This window comes from Nelumbo lutea, chromosome 3 (assembly GCF_056320005.1).
Source record: "Nelumbo lutea isolate HS-2025 chromosome 3, American lotus-T2T, whole genome shotgun sequence".
NCBI lineage: Eukaryota > Viridiplantae > Streptophyta > Magnoliopsida > Proteales > Nelumbonaceae > Nelumbo > Nelumbo lutea.
In genome coordinates this window covers 69,555,254-69,578,416 of record NC_142686.1, presented here as the reverse complement: position 1 = coordinate 69,578,416, position 23,163 = coordinate 69,555,254, and the positions used below count along the sequence as shown (strand labels likewise).

The 23,163-nt window shown below is 37.8% G+C and overlaps 1 protein-coding gene across 3 annotated transcripts in view; it reads left to right on the top strand.

The window, feature by feature from the left end:
• Positions 1–23,163, top strand: part of LOC148865451 (SET domain-containing protein) — an 89,115-nt gene that overhangs the window by 6,527 nt on the left and 59,425 nt on the right. For 2 of the 3 annotated variants that reach the window (XM_088981191.1, XM_088981193.1), the window contains exons 3-4: positions 9,634–9,830; positions 19,762–20,044. In XM_088981191.1, coding sequence (XP_088837317.1) covers positions 9,634–9,830; positions 19,762–20,044 — 480 coding nt within the window. Of the gene's footprint in view, positions 1–9,629; positions 9,831–19,761; positions 20,045–23,163 lie in introns of all 3 variants that reach the window. The other variant, XM_088981192.1, reaches the window with a different exon arrangement.

The window sequence follows — 23,163 nt, the reverse complement described above, 5'->3', positions numbered from 1 at the left end:
CAATAGCCAGTAGTGGACCTTCGATCAATCTTGGAACTTGCCCAGTCTGCATCAGAAAAACACTCAATATTACTGTGACCATGATTCCGATATAGTATCCCCCGTCCAGGAGCTCCTTTCAAGTAACACAAGATTTGTTCTAAGGCTGCCCAATGATGCACTGTAGGAGAGGACATAAATTGACATACAATACTAACTGAGTAAGCAATGTCAGGACGAGTCACTGTGAGCTAGTTCAACTTTCCAACTAATTTTCTATATCATTTAGGATCATCAAAATCATCTCCATCCTTTGTGAATTGCTGGTTAGGAAGCATTGGAGTACTTCATGGTTTGACTCCCAGTTTCTCAGTTTCTGCTAACAGGTCCAAAACATACTTCCTCTGAGACAGGAAAATGCCTCTTTTACTCCTTGCCACCTCAATCCCCAAGAAGTATTTTAGGTGCCCCAAATCTTTAGTGTTGAACTGGCTCTGCAAGAAGGATTTCAAGGATGAGATTCCCTTTGTGTCACTCCCAGTGATAACAATATCGTCTACATATACAACAAGTAGAATGATGCCAAATGTGGACTGCTTATAGAGAGCAATATGGTTAGATTTGCACTTCCTCATCCCAAACCTCTCTACTGCCTGACCGAATTTTCCAAACCAAGCTCGAGGACATTGTTTTAGTCCATACAGCGATTTTCGAAGATGACAAACTTTCCCAGACTCCCCCTGAGCAACAATCCCAGGTGGTTGCTCCATATAAACCTCCTCCTAAAGAACTCCATGCAGGAAATCATTTTTAATATCAAGCTAGTAAAGTGGCCAATCATATGTAGTTGCTAGAGAAATAAATAATCGAACTGAAGTCAATTTTTCCACAGGGGAGAAAGTATCAGAATAGTCCACTCCATATGTCTGTGCATAGCCTTTGGCCACCAGGCGAGCTTTTAGGGAAGCCACTGATCCATCAGAATTAAATTTGACTGCAAAGACCCACTTGCATCCAACCGCTTTTTTACCAGCAGGTAAATCGACCAGATCCCAAGTACCATTCTCAGTCAAGGCATTCATTTCTTCAAGCATGGCATCACGCCACCTAGGATGGGATAAAGCCTAGTGAACAGTTTTGGGAATCCCTACAGAATCAAGAGAGGCAACAAACGAACAAGAAGTAGAGGACAAACGATCATAGGTAACATAAGAGAAAATTGGATAAGTACATTGACATTTACCTTTCCGAAGAGCAATATCACTGGGCATTGGATCCGATGACGAAGAAGAGACCGGTGTCAGACTTGTCACAGGAGGATTAGGTTGTTGAGAATAGACTTGAGTAATAGGTAGTTTTGGTTGAGAAGGTGGTGGTGGGGGTATTGGAACAACACTAGCGTCTGGACTGGTGATATGATACACTAGTAGATCATCATCCTCTTGTGGACACACAGGTGTAGATGGAGCAGTAAAGAAAGGAAGATGTTCATGGAATGTAACATCAGCTGACACAAGATACTTGTTCAAGAGAGGAGAAAAACACCTGTACCCTTTTTGGAGACAAGAGTATCCCAGGAAGACACATTTTAATGACTTGGTCCAATTTGGAAACCTACGGATGAACATCACGAACAAAACAAGAACATCCAAAGATACGAGGTTAAACAGGAAACACAAATTTGTTAGGAACAGAATCTTATAAGGGATTTGATACTTTAGAATAGTGGAAGGCATGCGATTAATCAAAAAACACGCTATAGAAACAGCATCAACCCAAAACTGTTTAGGAACATGTGTTTGAAATAAAAGAGCCCTGGCAGTTTCAAGAAGATGTCTATTTTTTCTCTCAGCCACTCCATTTTGAGATGGAGTATCAACACAAGATGATTGATGGAGAATTCCATTCTAAGCCATGTAAGTCTGGAAGGAATCAGAGAAATATTCTTTGGCATTATCACTTCGCAATGTTTGTATAGACACATCAAACTGGGTTTTTATTTCAGCACAAAAGGTTTTAAAATGTGAAAGCAACTTAGAACGAGATTTCATTAAATAAAGCCAAGTAATACGAGAAAATCGTCCACAAAGGTAACAAAATATCGAAATCCAGTTTTAGACATAATAGGACAAGGTCCCCAAACATCTAAATGTACTAACTCAAAAGCATGACTAGCCCTTTTATTAACTCGAGAAACAGGCGATAGACGATGATGTTTAGCAAATTGACAAGATTCACAATCTAAAGAAGATACATCATGAAATTGAGGAGATAACTTCTTTAACAAAGGTAAAAATGGATGCCCCAACCGACAATGAGCTTCAAAAGGAGATAAAGTACTAGAACAGGCAATGGTTTGAGGTTCCTGGGTATCCAAAATGTACAGACCTTCTGATTCTCGTCCTTTACCAATAATCCTCTTCGTCATAAGATCCTGAAACAAACAATGATCAGGAAAGAATGAGATACAACAGTTAAGAGTACGAGTGAGTTTGCTAACAGATACCGAATTAAAAGAAAATTTTGGTAAACTCAATACGGATGACAAAGAAAGTGTTGGTGTGGGATTGATAGTGCCAGAACCAAGGGCAGAAGAAATAGAACTATCTGCTAAGGTGACTGAAGAAGGAAAAGTGTGTGATTGGAAAGTGGAAAAGAGACTAGGATTACTTGCCATATGATCTGTCGAACTAGAATCAATGACCCACTAAGAGGAAGAAGAAAGAAGACATGTATTGGTTTTACCTGACTCAGCAAGGGCAGTGATGGACTGAGAGGAGTTCTTTAATGCCTCTTGATACTGGGTAAATCTCGCATATTCATCTGCAGAAATTGTAATGGTCTAATCTGACGATGGATGAGGAGCATGTAGTTACAACATGAACTGACTGAGACCCAGAAGACTTCTGGTTTTTCTTTATCAATATCTGGAAAGTCCTTTAACGTGTCCTGGTTCATGTTAATAGTAGCAAACTGCTCCCCCTGTGGCCTAAGTTCCAGCATTTCGACCACTATTACTGCCACCTCTGCTACTATTCTGAGAACGAGACCGGCCAGTTGATCCACTATTCTAACTGACAAGTGTACTAGGTTGTTGTACAGGTGAGGTATGGGAACCAATATCTGTACGAAGGACCCTAGTAAAGACCTTTTTTAAAGAGGTAATCTCAGGATTAGACAGAATCTGTGACTTAGCACCATCAAATTGAGGATTAAGGCCAACTAGAAAACTCATAATAGCCATCTGTTCACGTTGAGGCTGCTGAATTTTGATATCAGTACTGAAAGGTAACAATGCGTTCAATTCCTCATAAGTGCGTTTGAAATTCATGAAATAGGTCTGAAGAGACTGATCCTGTTGTTCAGCCCGATAAAATGTCTTGCAAACATAAAAAATACGGGAAATATTTTCTTTACCAGAGAACAGAAAAGCCAAATATTCCATTAGTTCTTTTACAAACTTACAATGAGAGACATAACCGACGTACTCATTCTCAATAGAATTGCGGATTTGCAAAAACAATTGAGCGTCAATTCTTAGCCATTCAGTGCATGTCTCATCAGTAGGAGGGTCCTTAGTCAGATGGTTGTCCTTAGAGATACTCCGTAAATACAAACGAACAGTCTTACTCCAGTCTAAGTAATTAGTTCCATTTAGTTTTTGTTCAGTGATTTTAGACAGAATGGGGATAACACTAGGCATAGCCAAGTTCTTTTGTTCAACTACTATCATAAACACATGAAAATAAACTTTTAACAACCAGCAAAGCCAATAAAACACACTTGAACAAAATCGGTAGCAGATGCAACACCCAAACAGCAAGAAACCACAACTGGCAGCACCGAAATATCAACTGTATATAAAAAGAACAGAGAGGAAAGACTCTCCTGATGGGCAAACAAACACCACAGGATAACACCGAGGCTGAGGCAATCGTCGGAAAAGATACCGCTGAAGGTGGGTAGGCCGATCTGGGATTCCGCTTCCACTGGTAGGGGCGGTGAGATGCAGATGTCACTCGGAATGGGTGACCTAGAGATCACAGCTGCTGCTCACTTGGGCAACGTAAAGAATTCAAAGCTGCTCATGGGCAATAGAGGGAAGAAAACCAGAAATTAGTTTCAGACTGGAATTGGTGTCTCCAGCTCTGATACCATGTGATAGAACAATAATTGGAATAAATTGATATCTTTCAATTGAGAAAATAGTACATATATATACAGCCTTGTAGACACTAAAAAGGAAGAAAATCATACAGCCTTGCAGATACAAAAAAGGAAGAAAATCATACAGCCTTGCAGATACAAAAAAGGAAGAAAATCATACAGCCTTGTAGATACTAAAATAGGAAGAAAATCAAAGAAAGAATAATTCCTAAAATCAAACTATTCCTAATTTGGCTAATACTACATATTTACAACCTATAATTTCGTAACAAATTCTAACAAGATTCATGGCATGAGCTGTTTATTCTTTACCCAAGAAATTATGCTCTACATAAGAATGACACGTGGTAAGTGGTTGATTTTCTTGAAGGGAAGGAACCCGTGGGCTATAAGTGGGTTTTCACCATCAAATACCATGCTGATGGCACCATTGAAAGGTACAAAGCTAGGATGATTGCAAAAGGTTATACACAAACATATGGGATTGACTATCTGGAGACCTTTGCTCTTGTTACAAAGATGACTTCTGTGAGGGTTCTGCTATCTCTGGCTGCACATTCAGATTGGCCACTTTACCAACTGGGTGTGAAAAATGCATTCCTGAATGGAGAGTTACATGAGGAGGTCTATATGTCTCTTCCACTGGGGATGTATGACACAGATATGGATGGAAAGGCGTGCAAGCTGAAGAAACCTCTCTATGGACTTAAACAGTCACGTAGGTCATGGTTTGAAAGGTTTAGGGCTGCCCTTGTTAACTTTGGCTATATACAGACTCAATCTGATCATATCCTCTTTGTGAAGAGGAGAGGCTTTTGGTGGTATATCTAATTGTCTATGTTAATGATATAGTTGTGACTGATAATGATGTAACAGGGATTAATGATCTTAAATCTTTCCTTCATACAGAGTTTGAAATTAAAGATATGGAGGAATTGAGGTATTTCCTTGGCATAGAAGTTGCTCGGTCTAAGGATGGGATCTTTATCTCTCAACAAAAGTATGTGCTTGACTTACTCACTGAAACAGGGAAGATGGGTGCTAGACCAATGGCTACTCCTATTGATACGAGTCACAAACTTTTTACCTCAGATGGAGTACTATTGAAGGATAAAGAAGTTTTCTAGATGTTACTTGGGAAACTTCTCTATCTTTGCATGACTAGACCAAACATTGCATTTGCTGTCAGCTACATTAGCTAGTTCATGCATGCTCCCAGGGACACTCATATGGTAGCAACAGAACAAATTGTGTGTTATTTAAAGGGTTCTCCTGGAAAGGGAATTCTATTTGCTAAGCATGGTCATATGAAACTGGAGGCTTAAACAAATGCAGATTGGGCTGGAAACATTGATGATAGAAGGTCAACCTTTGAGTACTGTAGCATGGTGGTAGGTAATATTGTCTCTTGGAGGAGCAAGAAACAATCAGTTGTTGCCAGATCTTCAGCTAAAGCCGAGTATAGAGCCATGGCTCATGGAGTTTTTGAGCTACTTTGGCTTTGATCCTTGATAGAAGAATTGGGTGTTGAGTATGATAAGCCATTAATGTTATATTGTGATAATCAGACTACCATCAACATTGCTCACAATCCGGTGCAACATAACATGACTAAACATATTGAATTTGATAGACATTTTATCTAAGAAAGAGTGGCTTCTGGAGAAGTTTGTCTGCCATTTATCAATTAACAGCCCAGATAAGGGCCTCTCTGTAATTATAGTAAATCAAATTTAATGAAAAGGATTAGGGTGTAAGAGAGGATTACATTCGGAAAGGAAATCCTTCTTTGAACCCTATTGCCGCCACCTTCTTCTTCTTCTTCTTCTCTCTTCTTGATTCTATGTTTCTGCTGTTCTCTATCACCTTTCTACACTCTTTTAATCAGTCCGTTTATTTCAGAAGGTTGTTTTTCTTCTTAAACCATTGGTTTGTCCTGATTGATTCTTAGGCTTGCAAAAGGAGGATACATGTTTTTGGTTCTATGTGCTTGGTTTATTGTAACATTGAGCAATGTTTGACTTTTAAAGTTGCACATCTCGGTTTATTTGGGGCTGGCTTGAAAGCTTTGAGATGAGACAAATATATTTCCCATCAAACAAACTTTGAGGTTTGAAGGGTTTGGGATATTCTTTAAGGAAATTTGCTGAAGGGTAGCAAATTTCCTAGGAGTAGCAGCTTTGCAAAAACTAATGAAATTGGGTGGATTATTAATAGATCTTCTTGGTGCTCATGGTCATTGATGTTGAGGTCTGTTTTTGAGATCTTGTTCCTTATTGTATGAAGAGTTCTTGTTGTTTCTGGCTCTAGCCAGTGTTACCAACGATATAAAGTGATAACTAGTCGTTTTGGTCTCTCTAGTCAATGCTATGACTAGTAGGCACTTAGGCACTGATTAGTTAACCAGAAAAAAAGACATTCTAAATTTCAAAAATTGATGCTATCCCATAAATAAGTTAATATTGAAAGAATGGTAAGATCCATCATATGGACGCCAAAAAGGTTGCAGAATGGGTGGGCGAATTTCACAAATTTCTTTCCATTCTTCCAACTGGGAATCACATTCCCTGAATTTAGAATAAAGTATTCAAGGATCTTACTTGAATCAAAACCGAACCAGATCTGAACCAAAAGAGAAGGGAAGGGATATACCTGATTCGGAGAAGCAGTATCTCCCAACATTGGTGTTTATGCCCAAAGAAAAAAAACCCAAGAACTGCTCCCACTGAAGATGACACAACGAAGATGGAGCAGAACCAGTAGTGTTCGTCCCACGAACCAGGTTCTTCTGAAGAACTCGATGAAAGCAGAGAGCACCACACAAAATCAAGAACTTTTCTTGATCTTCCCTTACAGAGAACTCGAACTTGCAGTAGATGGCGGCGACTGCTGGAGGAGAAGGCTAGAGAAGAAAATGGCGAATTGCTTTTCTCTTCTCTAGGGTTTTTGAGATCCTATCTCAAGGACGCAGTGTAATCTGTGAAAACCTTAGGGTTTGAATTCTTGTAATTCGAATTAGGGTTTTCTCCTCCTTTCTTTGTGATTAAGAAACCTCCTAATCTCATTAGGAGTTATCCTAATCCAAATCTGTATTTGGATAAAGAGTCATCTTAATCCTATCTGCAGATTAGATCAGCCCACTCCTGATCTTATCAGGAGATTACCAGATTCAAATCCTAATTTGAATTTGGTCTCCATGAGTAGATAGGGTTAAGACCCAATCCTTTTTGGCTTAACCTAATCTCAGATCCGCCCCTTTAAGTGACTGATCAAATCATCCTAGTTTGAAATGGGCTTTAGGCCCAATATGTATTAAGTGCTCAATAGGCTTCCAAACTGCTGCCCATTTGTATGGAATGGGACCCAAGCATTGATCTACACATCAGCTACATGGGTTCGGCCTAGCCGAATTCACTGGAAAGCCCAGTGAACCCCTTGAGCCCACCACATGGACTCTATGGGCCCAACACTTACATAAGTGGTCCCTGGGTCAAGCCATCTTATAAAAACCCAGGGACTGTGGGCAGATGCAAGATTAGCCCATCGGGTATAACCCTAACTGGCCTTACACTCAACCTCTCAGCCCATAATGATCAAACATTGCCTAACAAGAGATGACTTCTCCCTCGACTACAGGGAATAGTGTCGCACTCTCTACTCATATGGATCCCGGGAATTAAAACCATTTGCAAACATTTTGAAACCATACATATCTATATATCATATATATAAAATTTGCAAAAGAAAATTCCAACGATTGAAATCAACTGCCGGCAGTTTGGTTTCCATCAGAGAGTGTGCATCCCCGATCATTACCTTTGTCCGACAAAGGGGCTGATCCTGTAACTATGATTACCCACTCAGATGAATTCTTAAACTATCCCAACATACCCAGGTTTTGACCTCCGCTAAGGATTTCACTGATTGGCATATCAAAGACAGCCCAATCCGACACCTAATGCAGTATCATAATCGAGTCTAGGGGTCAGGTGTAACTTTCCAGTTTTGCCCATCAATCTCCAAGGTCCAGGGCAATACTGGAAATCTGGTCCGGTTCAAGGATTCAAGTAATCCTACACTGCATGTGCCTTGGGTCTCACCTTGGCGGCTGAGACAGGCCACCCCAACATTTGGCAGCACACTAGTGTCAGCCTTGGTAGGATAAATCTCCCCAGACTTATCCAACGGCTGTGAACATTCTAAACTAACAGGAGTCTCATCAAGTGTCCAGTTTAAGGGTCTTACACAGAAACATACCACACAACATGAATCAAACATGCATTTTATTCATTTACACTAAATGTCAAAAGTACATTAAAACTGATTGGAGCTAAGGGCATATAAAACTGTCTAACAAATATAGATATCAAGTATGCAATAGTGGAACAAAACTAAACATTTACTTTACGATCTGTCTTGTGAGCATAAAAATGTGTAATCTTTTACCATGTAACGTAGCATTTGATGCACTCCTTGTTTGTGGTGATTCTATGCTATTGAACCACTGATTAGAGAAAGCTTAAAAGAGCCCGCCCTCCACTTTCATCTTTATGTCTTGTTTCTATTTAATAAACTATTAGCCAAAGATGTTCTATCACAAATACTTGAGGCAGTGATATGCATATAAATAATAAAAACATATATTTATATTATTTTAGGTAATTAGAGATAAAGAAAAACCAAAGAAAAAAAAGAAGAAACTTTGAAGTATCTTTGTGCCTAGTTGTCAATTGACTAGTCAACCTAGTTGATGCTTTAATTGTAGTAGGCAATCTCATCATCTGTAACTACCAACTAGATAGTGATGCAGTAGGTCTGGCCCTCAATTTATCAGGTGGTACTAGTCAACACTTTTGATTACAATGATTCTAGCAATAGTTGGAATGTCTTCAAGGTCAAATAAAAAGTAGGCCTTGTCTTTCAGATGTTATTTGGTTGGCAACTGTTTGTGCTGATGCCCCCTGCTAGAACAGTGAGAGAGGTTCTGTTTATATCAATTTGCACTTTGAATTTTAGATTAAACCAGTCAAAGATAAGGTTGTAGGAGCTGGAAGGAACCAACCAACCGGTCAATGATACAATTGATACGTCTCTCAATTGACTAGTCATTTTTATGACTCTTAGATAACACTGATTAACTAATATGGGAAAAGCAACTATTTATCTTATGACTTCTGTTTAAAAGAGAAAAAATGATTTACTGTCTTCTCGTTTATTCCATTCTCATTAATTTTGTCATCAATCAAGCAAAGTTATGTTTATCAATCAGGTGTGCTAGTTAGACAGTAAAGTTTGTAGGAAGATTTATTTCTGTAAAGCTTAATTTTTCATTCTTTTTTCCCTACTTTGTTAGACTCCAGAGGAATTCATGATTCATATATTTCCAAATCACATAATTGCTATTTCTCCCTTTGTTAATCTGATTTTAAAGTCAAAACATTCTCATGTTAAAAACTTGTTTGTTTGTTTTGATGAAATTCTAGGCAGACAGTGAAAGAAGACAAATCTCATATTTATGAGGACTGGAAAGAGTGCATTCTGCCACTTGTAGATTTTGGCCCATTGAAGTTGAACCCCAAAAGCTTTGAAGTTGAACAGTATCTTGCTGCAAGAAGTCTTGTTTCGTCTCGGGCCTTTGAGATAGATGACTACCATGGATATGGGATGGTGCCCCTGGCAGATCTGTAAGCAATGCCTTTTAGTCAGTAGTTCATGTTCTGGCTATGATTTCTTTTCTTTCCTTTTTTTTTTTCTATATGATGGATAATGCCCTGGCTATGATTTAGAATACCTTATGAGTTTATATGATTAGAAGATTTTTGTGTGTGAGGTGCAATGAGGCTTCAACACATTCATATGGCCTATGATTTATTGATGTATGACTGGTTAAAATGTAATTTTCACATAAAAATTGCTTGCTTGTTCTTTTGTTGGCTTTTAGGGTGTGTTTTGTAATTATCATTATATGTACTACAAGGGCACTTATGTCTTTTTACTTTTATTTGTAATGCCACCCTAATATAAATAAGATACTATTTGCCGCCAACCTAGTTTTTTCTCTCTCAAACCTTTCTTCCCCTCTTCTCTTCTTCTTCCTTTGTTTTCTTGCAAGATAATATGGTATCAGAGCAGGTTTACGGGTTCTAGGAGCAGTCCGATCAAGTTCTCTCTCCCTTTCTTACTTTTTTTTGGACTGAAAGTTCAAGGATTCTAAATTCATTCATAAAAAAAAAAGTCCAAGGATTCTAAATTGTTCTAGTCTAAGACAGCTTTTGGGACTTTCTTCCTCCATCTTCTTGGTTGCGGCACTAGGAAACATCATTGTTTGTAGTGGCTGAATGCTGTGATGGGTTTTAAAGGTCTCCTAACCTCTCTTGTAGATTATGCGATTGAATAGTCACGTAGACGGTGGAACATTGTTTATAGTAACAAGTATAGTTTTCTAGGCGCCAAGGTGAGGCTAGGCAACAGGGGGGTGCCTTGCCACATAGTCACGTAGACGATGGATTTTTTCATGTAAAAAACATATATCCTGGGGGGAGGTAGTTCCCTATGCTCCATAACCATATTTCCTTAATAATTATTCATAATTTTAATAAAAAAAACAGAAACTTAATGTTACAGTATAGAAAATCAACATATTCATAAGAAAAAGAAAGAAAAGAAAATTCAAAAACTATGGGGGCTGAACCCCTTTTTTATTATAGAAAAAGAGGAAAAGAAAAACTTGAAGAAGAAGATAATATGCTGATTAGACAATATTTTAAATTCTTCCTTACTTATTGGTTCAGGTTTTGAAGTCTTTAAGGGTTAAATACAGCATTTAGCAATGTTTGTATTGATTAAACCCTAACAAATAAGAAAATAATAACAAAAATATTTTTGATAGATAGATAATAACAAGAAAACGATATAAATACACAAAATGAATAATTAAGTTTAATAATGTCTATTTTATAATTATAATCTCAAAAAATTAAGAATATAAAAGTATTTTATACCACAATGTACAAAATTGCTTGGCGATTAGGCAAGGTGAGCCTCCAAGGGTTCCTTGTCATCTAGGTGTCACCTTGACAACTACTAATAATGTTATTGTGTGCCCTTGTGGTTATAAGGCACAAAAGAGAAATAGAAAGGAAGAAGAGCACCCAAGAAGAAATAGAAAAAGACACAAAAGAGGTGATAAGGTATTACCCAATAATAAAGAACAAGAGCACCCAGGAAAAGCACAATTTCCCAAGCCCAAACAAAGAAGAAAACAACCCACAACTTGCTTCAAAAGCCTTTAAACCCAAACAAACCAAAACAAGAAAGCCCAATTGATAAAACATAACCCTAAACGAAAGCCCTCAATTTTTTGAACATTATCAAACTCCACCTTTGCCCTCTTGAGCTTCATCATCTTTTTCTCCTGAACCAACTTTTTCTCCCGACAATTCCCCTTCTTTTGTTAGAACATCTTCAGTGGTTTCTATTGACTTAGGACCTGTTCGATTTCACTGGTAATAAGTACTTAAAAGAAGTGCTAGGACCACACATTAAGTGGAATAATAGCACTTATACCTGTTTGATAAATAAGTCAGGTATAAGTGCTTATTTTCAAAAAAAGCACTTAACAAATAAGCATGTTGAAGATGGATTTTTTTAAGCACTTATTCAACATGTGCTTATTCAAAAAATCTGGGACGGCCCAGTCCCTTAAAAATTTTCATAATGCCCAAACTACCCCTACGAATGGAGAAAACCCTTGTCTTCTCCATTTGTCCAGTTCGAACAGGGCAGCGACAGCAAGATCTCAGAGGGCGACTGTGACGACTTTGAATACAAAATATCGATTGGTGGGTAGGTCGTTTTTCAGTTCTAGTCAATCATCTTCGTTCCCAGCTCTGTTTTTTTTTTTTTTTTGACATTTTTTGTGATCTGAGATGTTTCTTGCGTGTTTTATCTCAAATCTGAAATCTTCGACGGAAACCCTACCTGAAACGCGTCGGCGACAATAGGTAAGGCTCCCTCCACCTACCACTTTGGTTGTTTTGAGTTTTTTATCTGTTTTCTTCTATATTTTAGTGAAAGTCGATTCTTTTTTGATTTTTCAGTATTATGAATTGAAAAATGATGCATGTTATGAACAACTATGATTTTTTTTTCTCATTATTATTGAATATTATAGAAATATTAAGTAATTATTTGAATTTATTTTTATATGTTCTTGCATATTCCAAATTTTGCTTCATTTTTTTCAGAAATTTTAATGTGAATAATTGGTGAATATGTGAATTTATTTTGTTATGTTCTTGCATATTCCAAATTTTGGTTCAATTTTTTTTCTGGAACTTTAATGTTAATAATTGGTGAATATGTGAATTTATTTTGTTATGTTCTTGCATATTCCGAATTTTGCTTCATTTTTTTCAGGAATTTTAATGTGAATAATTGGTGAATGTGTGAATTTATTTTGCTTCCATTTTTTAAAATCCTTATTGCATTCTTGTGGTTGCATCATTTATGTGAATTTATTTTGTTTCATTGTTATGTTCTTTATTTTTTTATTATTAATATGAATACAAATTATTAACCTAATTGTTTTTAGGTTTCTCTTTGCAATTATTTTAATTTTTTTATTAACTGAAATTTCATTTATTTTTTTATTATTAATATGAATACAAATTATTGTCATACTTTATTTTAAATTTGTCATTGCATTTTTGTGGTCTGTTTTACATTTTTTATTAAACCAAAACCATTTAATTTTTATTATTAGTATGAATTAAATTTATTATACTACTTTCTTTTAAAATTGTCTTTGCATTTTTTGATGCGTTTTACATATTTTTTATTAAACTGGAATTTCATTTATTAATCTATTACTAATATGAATTAATATTATTATCCTATTTTTTTAAAGTTTCTATTTGCATTTTTGTGATGTGTTTTACATTTTTTTATTAAACCGAAATTTCATTTACTTTTTTATCATTAACATGAATAATAATTGTTGTCATACTTTATTTTAAATTTGTCTTTGCATTTTTTTGATGTGTTTTACATAGTTTTTTATCATTAACATGAATAATAATTATTGTCATACTTTATTATTGTGTATTATTATTGTTATTATTAGTGTTTTGAAAACTAGATTGACCGGTCGAACCGTGACCCAGGGCCTTGATCGGTTCAGTCACAACCCTATTACCGGCTGACCGGCCAATTTAACCGGAAAACCAGTCAACCGGTCCTGGTTTCATGAAACCACTCGGGTCCATACATAAGTGAAATTTTAAAATGTTGTTAACAAGATTTGAACCAAAGACCTCTTATTTTAAAAGATTACTTAATTACCACTAATCCATCGCTTTACTTATGCTGATTAATGACTATTTATTGTACATATTACATTATTATGCACGTATTTTAAAGAAAATGCAAGTTAAAAGGCTTGAACCCTAGTCATTTGTTTTAAAAATTAAGAAGCTTACCATCCATCCACCATGTTTAAGCACATTAAAAGTTGTAAAATATATTATATATAGTATTTACGTGACCTGTAGTATATATGTATATGCCACATCATCACGGTTCGACCCCGGTCAAACCTCTAACTTGTGAACCTCTCCCTTCTCTAGTTCTATGCCCGGTCCGGTTCTCTAAACATTGGTTATTATTTTATTATTATTATTATTTACTATTAGTATATATCATTATTATTATTTATTGTTATTAGGTCATTATCATTATTGTTATTATTATTGTTTATTATTATTATTATTATTGTTATTATTATTATTATTGTTATTATTATTATTATTATTATTATTATTATTATTATTGTTTATTGGTATTATGCCACTATCATCATCATCATCATTATTATTATTATTATTATTTATTGTTATTATTAGCATTATCATTGTTGTTCATTTTTTTCTATTTGGGTCCATGTGGCACTCCATGTGTGGGCCCACATGGGCTAAAATTGTTTATATGTGTGGGTAAAATGAGTGCTAAAATTGTCATTTATGATAAAATAAGCACTTGTGGGGGTAGTAGCTCACCAAACATCCCCACCCCAATAAGTGATTTGGCAAATGGGTCACCAAACAGCCTTAAGTGGTTAAATAAACACTTACAATAAACACCACCATCTACAAAAAGTCTTAGCCTTGATCTTTACTTTCCTCTGAGTCTGGTGCTTGAGTGAAAACTTCTTCACTTGTTGGTTGCTGCTCAAGTAAAAACTTCGAGTTTAAAAGTTATAGGCTTGTAGACCAACAATTACCATCTAGCCAAAGTTTCCTTACATTAGGCTCATGTTGGAACCCATTGAAAGTTGACATTCAATTTTGTACTAATGATCTGGTCTCCCTTAAGGTGTATCTGTTTTTCCAAGTTGCTTGATCTTTTTCGCTTAGTCATTCCATAATTATCTTTGAGTCTCCTTGCACCATAATCCCTTTGTAATTTAGCTCTTTTCCTTGGCGCAATGGTTGGGTTGCTCCATTGCAACTTGGGTGACCAAGGTTCAAATCCTAGAAAATAGCCTCTTTGTGTAACTTGTTAGATAGTGGCCCTTAGGATCCAATGTTAGATGTAAACTGATTTTATTATGAATAAAAATTCAGTTTCTTGTTTTATTGTGTGTTATTGGGCATGTTTTTGTGCATTAGCCCTTGATCTACATTATAGAATTATGATAATCATTAATTTGGTTAGAGAAATTCATGATTGGTATGTAGACTAAAAGTTCTCAATTAGTTGATAAACTTGGGTAGTTTATCCTGACTAGGCTGACATGATTTATACTGTCTAAGGATGGGCTAGTATGTCTCAATTTTTAGGGTTAGACCCAAGTTATAAGCATGGGTGTTTGTGAAACACTTTCCCAATGTGCTCTTGGACTCCTAGGAAGCTACATTATGATAACCAAGTGGCAGTTCATAATTCATATTTGCTTCTAATCCCATTTTTCTTGAAAGAACATAGCATATGGAAGTTGTCTATCACTTTGTTTGGGAAAAACTATTGGATAATACTATCTCTACTATAGTATAGGAGGAATCTTGAGAGACAAGGACAACAATATCTTAGCAGTATATTCAGGTCCAATCGGCTTAGGAGATACCAGAGCAGAGCTATTAGCTGCTGTACAGGGGATTCAGCCAGCCAACCAACTTGGTATTGAAAGGCTGATAATTGAAGGCGACTCCCAGGTTGTTGTGGGATGGTTGCTGAAGTCCATCACATGGACTCCTAATGGGCCCAACACTTACACTAAGTGGTTCCTAGGCCAAGCCACCTTATAAAAACCCAGGGACTGTGGGCAGATGCAAGATTAGCCCATCAGGTATTACTCTCAATGGTCTTACACTTAACCTCTCAGCCCATAATGATCATACACTGCCCGACAAGAGAGGACCTCTCCCTCGGTTGCAAGGAACAGTGCTGCACTCTCTGCTCACATTGATCCCGGGAATTAAAACCTTTTGCAAACAATTTTTTGAAACCATAATATATATTTATATCCGTATATAAAATATATTTTGCAAAACAAATTTCAACGATTGGAATTGGCTGCCGGTAGTCTTGGTTTCCATCAGAGAGAGTGCATCCCCGATCATTACCTTTGTCCGACAAAGGGGCTGATCCTGTCACTATGATCACCCATTCAGATGAATTCTCAGACTGTCCCAACATACTCAGGTTTTGACCCCCGCTAAGGATCTCACTGATTGGTATATCAAAGACGGCCCAATCTGAAACCTAGTGCAGTATTATAATCGAGTCTAGGGGTTAGGTGTAATTTTCCAGTTTTCCCCATTAATCACCAAGGTCCAGGGCAATACTGGAAATCTGGTCTGGTTCAGGGTTTCAAGTAAACCTACACTGCATGTACCTCGGGTCTCACCCTAGCAGCTGAGACAGGCCACCCCAACACTTGGCGGCACATTAGTGTCAGCCTTAGCAGGATAAATCTCCCCAAACTTATCCAACGGCTGTGAACATTCTAAACTAACACGAGTCTCATAAGTATCCAGTTTAAGGGTATTACACAGAAACACACCACTATAACATGAATCAAATATGTACTTTATTCATTTACAATAAATGTCATAATGTACATCAATCTGATTGGAGATAAGGACATAAGCTGTCTAACAAAATTCTAATATATTTGTTCTTTTATATTGAAAAGGACATACCTATTGGGAAGGCTATCCAATACAAATTCATACTCAAAGCAATTACAGGGGTGGTTGTATGGCAACTAGGTCCAGATCGGGTTCCGCAAACATGGAATACCATTAAGAAGATCATCGTTTTGGAAGACTGGGAAGATTCTGAGCTTCGGAAAATAACAGAGGAAGCAAATGGCTGATCCAAAAGAAGGATCATTAGTTAATCCTAATACAGAGGACATGACTGATCTTAATCGGGAAGTGATGGCTAATGTCAACCAGAAAATGATTGTTGCAAAAAACATTAGTCATCCAAGGGAAGGACCCATGACCTGCAAAGAGAGAACATAAATTATCCTAAAGAGGGCCCTACAGATCATGGGAATAGGAAGTGACCATAGCAGAAAGCATCATTCAGTCAACAGAGGACGCAAAGCTTAATACAAATAACAAATGGACTGTATCAGAAAACATACTTAGAAGTCATGGAAGAATTGTAAATGACTCCCTATAATCATGAATAACATTGAGAATTTGATTGCTCAAGAAGGTCATGTTTTGGTACCTGGCTTGACCCCATTACCACATATGGCAACTAAGGGTTTGCTTCAAAAAGAGATTGAAGAAATCAATAATGCTAGTGCCTCATGAAAGGAGGGAGAAATCCATCGTATGGACGCCAAGAAAGCAGCGGAATAGGTGGGCGAATTTAAAAAAAATTTATCCCTTCAATCAATTGGCAATCGTATTCCCTTATTTTAGAATCAATTATTCAAGGACCTAGTCGAACCAAACCAAACCAGATCTGAACCAAAGATCAAGGAAAGGGTTATACCTGATACAAAGAATCAAGATCTCCCAACATCGGTGTTTACGCCCAAAGAGAGGTCCAAGATCCGCTCCCGCTGAAGATGACACAACGACGGTGGAGCAGAACCAATAGTGTGCGTCCTATGCATCGAACTCTTTTCAAGAATCCGATGGAAGCTTAGAGCACCGAACCAAATCAGTCTTTCAGCAATGACTGATGTTAAGAACTAGCTTCTTGATCGTCCGTTCAGAGGAGTTCGAACCAAGTAGTAAGGTGGCGGCGGTTGGAGGAGTTCCTACGACTGAAAGTGGTGTGGATGCAGATTTCAGCTTAGGAAGATGAGATCCTATCTCAAACTTGTAGTGTAAGTCACTGCAAAAACCGGAGGTCGAATTCCTGTAATTCAAGATTAGGGTTTCCTCATTTCTTTGTGATTAAGAAACCTCCTAATCCTATTAGGAGTTATCCCAATCCAAATCAGCATTTGGATAGGGGATAATCTTAATCCTACCTACAGATTAGGTCAGCCCACTCCTGATCTTATCAGGAGGTTACTAGATTTAAATCACATTTGAATTTGGTCTCCAAGAGTGGATAGGTTAGAACCCTAATCCTTTAGCTAACCCTAATCCCAAATATGCCCCCTTAAGTGGGTGATCATATCGGCGTAGGTCAAAATGGGCTTTAGGCCCAATAAGTAATCAGTGCTCAATAAGTTTCCAAACTGCTACCCAGTTGGGCTTCTTTGTATGGCGTGGGACCCAAGCATTGATCTACACATCAGCCACATGGGTTCAACCCAACTTTATTACAAGGCCTAGTTGAATTCATTGGAAAGTCCAGTGAAGCCATTGAGCCCATCACATGGACTCTATGGGCCCAACACTTACAGTAAGTGGTCCCTGGGCCAAGCCATCTTATAAAAACCCAGGGATTGTGGGCAGATGCAAGATTAGCCCATCAGGTATTACCCTCAATGGTCTTACACTTAACCTCTCAGCCCATATAGATCAAACACTGCCCGACAAGAGGGGACCTCTCCCTCGGCTGCAAGGAACAATGTTGCACTCTCTGCTCACATGGATCCCAGGAATTAAAACCATTTGCAAACATTTTGAAACCATATATGTATATATTTCATATATATAAAATTTGCAAAAGAAAATTCCAACGATTGAAATCAACTGCCGGCAGTTTGGTTTCCATCAGAGAGTGTACATCCCCGATCATTACCTTTGTCCGACAAAGGGGCTGATCCTATCACTATGATCACCCACTCAGATGAATTCTCAAACTGTCCCAACATACCCAGGTTTTGACCCCTGCTAAGGATCTCACTGATTGACATATTAAAGACAGCCCAATCCGACACCTAATGCAGTATCATAATCAAGTCTAGGGGTCAGGTGTAACTTTCCAGTTTTGCCCATCAATCTCCAAGGTCCAGGGCAATACTGGAAATCTGGTCCGGTTCAAAGATTCAAGTAATCCTACACTGCATGTGCCTTGGGTCTCACCCTGGCGGCTGAGACAGGCCACCCCAACATTTGGCAGCACACTAGTGTCAGCCTTGGTAGGATAAATCTCCCCAGACTTATCCAACGGCTGTGAACATTCTAAACTAACAGGAGTCTCATCAAGTGTCCAGTTTAAGGGTCTTACACAGAAACATACCAACAACATGAATCAAACATGCACTTTATTTATTTACACTAAATGTCAAAAGTACATCAAATCTGATTGGAGCTAAGGGCATACAAAACTGTCTAACACCTCAGTTGCAGCTAATGAAACAAAAGACTACATAGCACCCGAGGTAACTGTTTGGTATGATGCACTTTGTTCCTATTTGATTTCTGTTGAGATGACTTGTTTAGAATTGATTTCTGTTGGTCTTAGTTGGTACCTTTTTGACTTTTGCTCCACTCTGACAGTGCCTGAGAAACTGAGCTTGGAGAAGACACTGAACAGTATAAAAAGGATAGTTTGGACATTTAAAAAATTATTAACAGTTGGATGAATTTTTTTTTCAAAGTTAACTGACAGAACATTAATGGAAGGGGGTCTTTGTCTAACGGCTAAAGTTCAGTGGGGTCTTTGTCACAAAAAAGTACAGGGGGGACTTTGTCACTGACCCCATAGTACAAGGGGGGTCTATGTAATTTACCCAGAAAAAACCATCTCTACTATATTAATGCAGTTAGAAAATCAATAAGAGATTTGTTCACTAACAGTTTGAATGGGGTGAGAGTGATCCAGATTTGTAACAAGCTAGGGCTCTATGATATCCATGATCTAATTTGAGAAGGAGTGTTGAGAGGGGTGTTAACAAGGGTATTTTTGTCATTTTTTCTTGTTATATTTATAAGTATAGATCCTGTCTAGTTATATCTGTCCCAACTTAATTAGGGGGAGATTAGTTATTTGTGCTCCATCCTAAAGTACAAATAAGATCTGGCCACCAGGGGGGAGGGTGTAATTTCATTTTCTTCTTTCTCTCTTCTCTTCTTCTAAACTGAATCACATTTACAGCTAGTTACCTGTCTTACATTGTTCTTCATGCTTCTCTGTATTGGTTGGAGTTAACAGATTGAAGTTTCCCTTAATACTATTCTTTATACAATACAGCTTTAATCACAAGACAGGAGCTGAAGATATCCACTTCACATCTGTTTGCTCTCATCCTGGCTCTAATGATGGCGACAATATTGAGAGTAATGATGAATATGACAGAAATGCTGATGAAGACCTGTTAACAGAAAATTTTCATTCCAGAGATGGTTGTTCTTTGACTGCAGATGCTGGAAATTATTATCTGAACTGCAGTGATGTGGATAGCTCTTCAAATTCAGGGGATGATCCAATGATTTTGGAACTTATTCTTGTTAAGGACGTCAAGGCTGGGGATGAGGTTAGCACGTGTCCTCTTGTGCATTTTTATTGTTGATTAAACTGATTTGTTTAATGAACTTCTTGCCGACCTTAAGCTGGATTGAAGTGGAGTAATTTGTTTCTTTTCTAGGGAAATGTGCAGATTGTTTGTCTTGAACCTGTGAAACTTTTTAAATTCTCTGACTTCTGTGCAACAAGGAATAATAAATAAGGGATTTTGAAACATATAATTAACTGTACATTCAATTTTTCAAATTTAGGAATTAAAGTGTTGCATGTAATAATTAAGCTACTAATGATCCTGAAAGATAACAATATCAGCGACCATTCCATAACCTAAACATGTAAGCACTAAGCACGTTTTGCTTTCAGCAAAGAATAGAGGTAAGACACTGAAAGTTTAGCTTATGTTGATATCTGTAAGGGATGAACCCTGAAAAAGTCATGGTGGCCAATTAAAAAGCCTTAGGAAAAAAGGTTGATGAGAGGAAAGAAACACAAAATCTTCTAGGAATTATGTTCAATGCATCCCAATGGACCCAATCATCCCAATCAGCCAAAATTATGAACACCTAACAAAGGAAAGCAGCTGATTTTTGGTTGTTTGAGCCCCATTGAAGAATCAGGTGGGGCCCAGACCTTGACTGTCAATTGCGTTATTAGGGGTAAGGCCAACCGGCTTAGTAAGGTGAGAAATTATAAAAGGAACTTTTTAGGCTTTAAGAGGCCAAAATTTAAAAGGCCTAGGACGTTGGGAAGGAGAGGTTTGACAAACAAGAAAAATGGAAAGGTGGATTTGGGCGATTACCAAATTTGACAAAAATGGAATTAAGAGGAGAGGTGGATGAACAGAGGAGGATCATGTCAGGAATCAGTCCTCTTCTGCGGATGGAAGTGAGGGTCTGTGCGCTCAGATTGAAAGAAATATTGAAGTGGTCTATATCACACCGGAAACTGTGGTTGCTGAGTCGGCACTCCAAGAAACAGGGAACAATTTGGGCTCAGTAAACTAGGGGTGATCATGGGCCGGGCCCAGTCCGGGCTTTGCACTTATGATAAGGGCTATAGCTTAGGCCCGGGCCCAGGGTTCCGGGCCTGAAACATAAGCCCTAGCCCAGGTCTACACGGGCCTGGGCCGGGCCGGGCCTGATTCTGGGCCAATGTCTTTCATATATAAAACATTACATATCTATAATATTTTATATTAAATGACATAACATGCATATAAACTTATTTTATACATTATATAATATAAAATATTACATATAATATAAATTATACATGTCATGTTATAATATTTATATAAAAAATATATAATATAATGTAAAATAACATGTATACATATGTATACATTATACACAAAATGTGTAAGTTTAAATATATGCGGGCTGGCCCGGGCCCAGGCCGGGCTTGAAGTATTAAGCCCAAGCCTGACCCTAAATTTGCGGGCCTGATGTGGGCCCAGGCCTGGGCCGGGCCTGAACACAAAACCCAGGTCCAAGCCCAGAATTTCCAGGCTGGGCTGAAATGATCATCCCTATAGTAAACCTACTAGCCCCTGAGTTATCCCCACTGAGAGTGGGGGGTCAGAAAGGGGTGGGGAGGAAGTTGAGGAAGGAGGTACTGACATCTTCGTGGAATCTGAGATTGGGGAAGTGTCTGGAGGAAAATGGCCGGTTAAAGATGGAGACAATGTTGCTGATCAAGATGAGAAACATGTTGGAGACTCTTTTTGTTTTAAGGAGGTGAAGGTCGGAAGGTTGGGAGTAGACTTGGTTCGAAGAAGGAAGAGTGAAGAGAAGAAAGAGTTGTTTAACGGAGTGACATGTAAGAAATCACGCAGGTTAAGAAACTCTGATGTAGTGCATGTGACGAAAATCTTCTCTAGGAAGCTTGGTCTGGCAGGGGCAGGGGCAGTGGATGATATCTGATCATCTTCTGCTGTCAATCCCCTTCCACCTCTAGATTGTGGAAACCCAATTGCCAGCCTTAACTTCTGCATTAGACTGACCAGTTCTGTTGTCAATGTATCACCATGTTCCAAGGGTCTTGAATACAAGGCCACCAATCTACCTTCCAGATCTCTGAAAACACTCCCTACCCAACCAATCCCTTGTTGCCAATAAAGCTTCCATCGAAGTTGAATTTTAGGAAGTTAATGTTACCCTTCTAGGGTTTCATGCATGCGATTAGGAAGAAGAAGAGCTTGGGAGGGTGTATCAAATGAATGCCCCTACCCTCAAAGAGATAGTTTTTTAAATGGGGCAAAGATATATACAATTGCAAAAATGCCCTTTATTAGTAGGAAAAGTACAAAACACCTACATAAAGACCATAACCACGAAGAGTAGATAAAGCGAGAATTAGACGGATAGTTGTCATTTTGACAACCAAAGCAAAAGTTTCCTCATAATCAACTCCATACTCCTGTGAATAGCCTTAAGCAAGAAGACAGGCTTTATATCTATCAATGCTATCATCAGTTAGTTTAATAGAGAATACCCATTTACTACCGAAAAGATGTGGCATCTAGAGGAAGAATCACCATCTTCCACGTGCCATTCTCAATTAATCCACATATTTCAGTATCCATGGCTTCCTTCCAACAAGGAACATAGAGGGATTCTCGATAATTTCTGGGAATATTTGTAGCCTGAAAGTGATTGTCCATATATTATCCCCTTGAATTTGAACATATAACTTTAATTTTAGTAGAAAATTGAGTCTCAACCATAGCACGGAAAATTTTAAAGGAAGGAAGAGCTTCACTTTTCTTTTTCAAGAAATAAATCCATGTAAAACAAGTATAATCCCCATTCGAAACTGATCCTAGTCTCAAGTTTAGATGCTTCTAACTAATCCCTAGTTCACCAAAACGTCCCAGACTATGCAGTTTGGCACAACTCTTTTAATCTTAGAATTAGTCTCTAATTCTTCAACTTGAACCGTCCAAACAACTATAATTCACCTACTTTGTTACCATGTAACCCTTCTAGAGTTTCAAGGTTTCATACATTCAACTAGGAAGAAGAAGAGCTTGGGAGATGTATCCAATGAATGCTCCCACCTTCAAAGAGCTAGTTTTATCAAAATGAGGCGTAGATATATCCGATTATAAAAATTCCCCTTATTAGTGGG